The sequence below is a fragment of the Poecilia formosa genome, unplaced genomic scaffold (assembly GCF_000485575.1).
Source record: "Poecilia formosa unplaced genomic scaffold, Poecilia_formosa-5.1.2 Scaffold626, whole genome shotgun sequence".
NCBI classification, from domain to species: domain Eukaryota; kingdom Metazoa; phylum Chordata; class Actinopteri; order Cyprinodontiformes; family Poeciliidae; genus Poecilia; species Poecilia formosa.
Genome location: NW_006800565.1, coordinates 139765 through 145375, shown reverse-complemented (window position 1 = coordinate 145375; position 5611 = coordinate 139765). Strand labels below are relative to the sequence as shown.

The window sequence follows — 5611 nt, the reverse complement described above, 5'->3', positions numbered from 1 at the left end:
CGAGGTACCTCTGCGTACCCAGCAGTACTGTGAGGTACCTCTGTGTACTCTAGTAAAAGTATCCTGGAGGAGTACTGTGAGATCAGCTCTCTGCTGACGGAGGAAGTCGTCGGCGTCCATCGGGAGATCTCAGTGTCCGTCCAGCAGATCGACCCGCTGGCCGAGTACCAGCACTTCATCGACGCCTACAGGTGAGTCCGGCCCCGCCTCACGGTGGCTGTGGCGATCTCCGGTCGCCATAGTAACCGCCCATTCGTCCTGCGGTCAGGTCGCCGGTGCCACCGGAGCCAAGCGTGGAGTTCGACGCGTCCCTATTGGACGAGACAGACAACATCCCGGCCAACGAGATCCTGTGGAACACGCTGACGGCAGACAGCCTGCAGAACACGTGAGCGCCGACTACATAAAAGCACTTCCTGTCACCTTCCAGAGTAAAAGCCCACTCTGACCTCCTGTCCAGGTTATCGTGGAAGACGGAGGAGCTGGCGCTGACCCAGAAGAACCTGCAGGAGAAGGAGATGCTGGCAGACGACCTGGAGGCCCGGATCCAAACCGGCCAGCCAAATGCCAACAGGAAGAGCGAGTGAGTGAAGGGGGCGGAGCCAGGCCTCACCTGGCAGGGTGAAGGGGGCGGAGCCAGGCCTCACCTGGCAGGGCGAAAGGGGCGGAGCCAGGCCTCACCTGGCAGGGCGAAAGGGGCGGAGCCAGGCCTCACCTGGCAGAGAGAAAGGGGCGGAGCCAGGTCTCACCTGTTTGTCTCACCTTCAGCTGCGTCCTGCTGCTGAGCCAAAAGCTGTCCCTGCTGGAGCTGCGTCAGGCCGTCCAATCGCTGCGCAGCTCAGAGGCCTGCCTCCTCTCCCAGAAGGCCTTGCTGGACACCAAGATGGCCGCCGCAGTCGCCTCCCCGCCGCCAGCGCTGCAGTATGAGGACGACACGCGCTCGGTGTCGTCGACGGTGGGTGAAGGTGGAGTTTCAGAGATGGCAACCGGCTCTCCTCCTGACCTCTGACCCCTGTGCCCTGCAGGACAAGAAGGAGAAGAGCTCACGCTTCGACACGCTGCGCCACTCGCTGGCCGGCATGATGCGCTCACCCAAAGCCATGCTGGGCTCCTCCTCTTCGGTGAGTCGTCCTTCCACAGCGTTTCTCTGCCTGTCCTTTGGTCTCGCTGGTCACGTCTTCTTCTCCTGGCCTCCGTTTGAGCAGCAGTTCTTTGATGTGATTCCCACGTCGGAGCGCCCCCTGGCGGAGCAGGAGTGGTACCACGGAGCCATCCCCCGCACCGAAGCTCAGGAGTTGCTACGGCAACAGGGGGACTTCCTGGTGAGGGAGAGCCACGGGAAGCCGGGCGAGTACGTCCTGTCGGTGTTCTCTGACGACCAGAGGCGCCACTTCATCATCCAGTTCGCCGACGTACGTATTCTCATGCTCAGGCCCACTGGAGCGGGTGGGGTCAGAGGTCACCGAACCCACCGCCTTCTCCTCTCTCTCTCTCTGGTAGAGTCAGTACCGGTTTGAAGGGACGGGCTTCCCCACCATCCCTCAGCTCATCGAGCATCACTTCTCCTCCAAGCAGGTCATCACCAAGAAGTCTGGGGTCGTCCTGCTCAACCCAGTCGTCAAGGTAACCCGCCATCACACACCTACACAGGCGCGTGATAAATGGGCCGAATTATACTGACACGATGCCAATCAAATCACCGATCTGACCCGACTGACCGTTAGCCCCGCCCACGTCGTACTTGGAAACATTTCAGACATAAATTAGAATGGGAAGGTGTTTAAAGACGGGCCCAGTAAACCTGCTGAGCCCAGCGGCGCCGAGGCCTCCATCATCGTCCATCATGGTTTGTTTTAAAGATGTTAAGTTGACAGTAGAATATTACTGGATGTGTCTGGAAAACATGGCCAGTGAAACGCTATTTAAACCCACAACTAGGCTTAAAAACAAGTTAAAAAAAATACAATTAAAATAGTTAATTATTCTGTTTAATCCAAATTAATTCAGCGGCTGTTTAAGGCCCCCAGGAAGAGCCTTCAGGGGCTTCAGGGGCCATAAATCAGGGTTTCCCCACTGTATCCAAAGCCCTTATAGGCTTTGGATACAGTGGGGAATACAGTCGCTTGTTTTTGTTTTTAGAAAAATAATTTAAAAATGATTTTTTAAAAACGATGCTTAATTTTATTCTTTTCTTAAAATAAGCCGGACAGCAAGTGTCTCTGCTGCGCCGAGTAGCGCTTCAGCCTCGCCTCGTAGTCATGCTGGTTTTATATTATTTTCTTATTTTCAGTATTGTTTTTCTGTTTACACAAAGCATCAAACATATCAAATGCTTTTCTACAGTCAGAGTTGATGCGAAGCGCGGAGATCTGAAAAACTCGGCCAACCAAAAGTTTCTGTGACTCTTATTAAAAGTCAACAGACACTAAATGTTAGAGCTACTAAAGCCACATTAGCAGCACTGAATTAAATTTCCTGTTTGTTGCTCATCTCTGTGTAGTGCAGCAGATTTAATCCTGCAGGGCCGGTCCGAGGCTGATGAGGCCTGGCGCAGAATCTGACTTGGGGCCCCCTCTTGCTGCATCAGCAGCTCTAACAGCTTTTCAACATGGATTTAGTGAAATCTGGGAGAGGGGAGTGGTTTAATTGTCTGGGCAATAAGTGTATTTATGAGCAAACAGCTAAAACTCAAAGATTAAACTCAGTATCAGCCTGCAGCTAAAAAATAATAACATGTAATACTGACAGAAACAAAATAAAACCAGCGTGACTGAGGCTGTGGACTGAACAGCTTAACCACCAACACTCCGGCAAACCGGGACCACAACATAAAGTTTATCAGCACAGACACAGCGCCACACGCTGGGCATCGAGTTGAGTTGTAAACGCTGCACATAACCCTTTTTTTCCACAAAGATAAATTATTCTCACTGCTCCCTCAAGGCGCTCCTATATTAGCGGCTCACACTGAGCTGTGTGAGCAGAGCTAACGCGGGTTTTAAACTTGAGAAACATGGATCTTCACACCTGTATGATATAAAAACATATACAGGTGAGCCTATGCCCAGTTTGAGTGAAAGGAGGCACGCCACTCAGCGGCAGGTAAACTTTAGAGCGTGTGATTGGTCCCCGCGCCGCTTCATACCGAGTTCGATGCATGAAGTGTGGCTACCCGTCTGGGGCTTTGGGCAGCGATGAAGAACCAAAGAGAATGAACACGGCAGCTGCTCCAACGAGCCGCCATCTTGAAAGTCTGGTTTCCTCTTCAGGACAAGAAGTGGATCCTGAACCATGAAGACGTTGTGCTGGGAGAGCTACTAGGAAAGGTGACCTCACTTCCTGTTTTCACCCACCATACCTAGATGCACCTGTCTGCTCCCGTGTCCCATAATGCCTTTCCCTGTTGCCAGGGTAACTTTGGCGAGGTCTTCAAAGGAACGCTGCAGCGAGACAAAGTGCCAGTTGCCGTCAAAACATGTAAAGAGGATTTACCTCCGGAGCTGAAGATCCGCTTCCTCTCCGAGGCCAGGTGAGCTCTCAGGTGGTTTCAAACCACCAACCATAGAAGAAGACGTTAAAAGCTCTCACCTGATTGGCTGCAGGATCCTCAAGCAGTACGACCATCCCAATATCGTGAAGCTGATCGGCGTCTGCACTCAGAGGCAACCCATCTACATCGTCATGGAGCTGGTTTCAGGTGGGTGGAGCCTCCACTTCCTATTGGCTGGCCGTCTGCTGCTGGCTTCCTATTGGCCGTAACTGAGGGGTTCCTGTTCCACCAGGCGGAGACTTCCTGTCGTTCCTGAGGAAGAAGAAAGATGAGCTGAAGACGAAGCAGCTGGTTCGCTTCGCCGTGGACGCTGCTGCCGGCATGGCGTACCTGGAGAGTAAAAACTGCATCCACAGGTGAGTACGGTCGCTCAGGCAAGCGGGAGGCAAGGTGGAGCGAGGTGTGACCATGACCCTTGACCCCCAGGGACCTGGCCGCCAGGAACTGTCTGGTCGGAGAAAGCAACGTGTTGAAGATCAGCGACTTCGGGATGAGCCGGCAGGAAGATGACGGCGTTTATTCATCTTCTGGACTCAAGCAGATTCCCATCAAGTGGACCGCACCTGAGGCCCTGAACTACGGTAACACCTGGCCACGCCCACACCCAAGCCCATTGGTGACTGGCTGCTGACCGGCTGTCCTCCGTAGGTCGCTACAGCTCAGAGAGCGACGTGTGGAGCTACGGCATCCTGCTGTGGGAGACCTTCAGCCTGGGGGTGTGTCCGTACCCGGGGATGACCAATCAGCAGGCCAGGGAGCAGGTGGAGAAAGGTAAGCGGGTGCCGCCGCCCGTTGCCACCATCAAAGGATTAGCAGTGACCGTGGAGATGTTTTTTGGTTGCCAGGTTACAGGATGTCGTGTCCTCAGCGTTGCCCTGACGACGTGTACAAAGTGATGCAGCGCTGCTGGCAGTACAACCCGGAGGACCGGCCCAAGTTCTCTGAGCTGCAAAGGGACCTGGCGGCCATCAAGAGGAAGTGAGGCGAGGCCACGCCCACAGGGGGCGGGGTCTGGGTTACCTGGCAGCCATCAAGAGGGAGTGAGGCGAGGCCACGCCCACAGGGGGCGGGGTCTGGGTTACCTGGCAGCCATCAAGAGGGAGTGAGGCGAGGCCACGCCCACAGGGGGCGGGGTCTGGGTTACCTGGCAGCCATCAAGAGGGAGTGAGGCGAGGCCACGCCCACAGGGGGCGGGGTCTGGGTTACCTGGCAGCCATCAAGAGGAAGTAAGGCGAGGCCTGCAGCCGCTTCCGATGAGATGGTACATGGGTTTTCAAGTGCTGTTGCCATAGAAACAACCAACAAGATGTAAACAAACGGTGCCTAAATAAAGGATTCAGCCATTTTTTTATAGAAACAATGTGAAGAAAAGCCACTAAGCCCCGCCCCCAGAATGCCTCCTGGACTGTAACCATGGTGACAGAAGTTTCCATGTTAAAACTCTTTTTTTCTCTATTTATTTTTTAATTTGTTTTTATTTCCGACAGCCAGCTGTCAGTCGCCTCAGGCCCCGCCCAGTCAGCCTTCCACTAAACTTTCCCTCTAAATGGTGTTGCTTAGTCGTCATGGTAACAAATCATGACTTCTGATTGGTCAGCATAATTTTCTGGGCTTTGTGAGAACTGAGCGCCACCTACTGTCACAGTAAATGAACTCCAATGTTTTGTTGTTTTCGGCACTAATCGTTTCTTTTATAAACTTGTTATAAAAAATTTGTATCATTTATAATGAAAATAAATCATAAGACTAAAAGCTTGTCTGATTTAATGAAGGCGAAGGAGTGGACGCTAATGAGCTCTGAACTTTGACCTCCTGTGAAGTCATAAACACTGTAGAAAAATCATAAAATAATAAATACTAACCCTGAAGACAACAATGAGACATCTGCTAGGTTGAGAACAGGAAAGAAATTCTCTGGTCCAGCAAACCGGCACCGTCACAGCAGGCCACGCCCCCAGCAGATATTTGGCTGTTCAGATGTTTTGCTGTGACTAGTTGGGTTCAGAGTGAAATTTGATGTAATCACATGTTCAGACAAACAAAAATGATTTCAATACTTTA

General features: G+C 52.6%; 1 protein-coding gene across 5 annotated transcripts in view; it reads left to right on the top strand.

Moving 5' to 3' along the window:
* fer (fer (fps/fes related) tyrosine kinase) overlaps window positions 1-5299 on the top strand; it is an 11520-nt gene extending 6221 nt beyond the window's left edge. The window contains exons 7-21 of one of the 5 annotated variants that reach the window (XM_007541720.2): window positions 54-191; window positions 269-388; window positions 461-583; window positions 769-955; window positions 1026-1121; window positions 1206-1412; window positions 1501-1623; window positions 3270-3326; window positions 3411-3529; window positions 3603-3697; window positions 3783-3906; window positions 3977-4131; window positions 4199-4321; window positions 4396-4533; window positions 4596-5299. In XM_007541720.2, the coding sequence (XP_007541782.1) occupies window positions 54-191; window positions 269-388; window positions 461-583; window positions 769-955; window positions 1026-1121; window positions 1206-1412; window positions 1501-1623; window positions 3270-3326; window positions 3411-3529; window positions 3603-3697; window positions 3783-3906; window positions 3977-4131; window positions 4199-4321; window positions 4396-4532 (1804 nt within the window). In that variant the 3' untranslated portion in view covers window position 4533; window positions 4596-5299. Of the gene's footprint in view, window positions 1-53; window positions 192-268; window positions 389-460; window positions 584-768; window positions 956-1025; window positions 1122-1205; window positions 1413-1500; window positions 1629-1659; window positions 1878-3269; window positions 3327-3410; window positions 3530-3602; window positions 3703-3782; window positions 3907-3976; window positions 4132-4198; window positions 4322-4395 lie in introns of those variants that run through there. The other 4 variants (XM_016665851.1, XM_007541718.2, XM_007541719.2 and 1 more) reach the window with 4 other exon arrangements.
* Window positions 5300-5611: the final 312 nt, after the last annotated feature.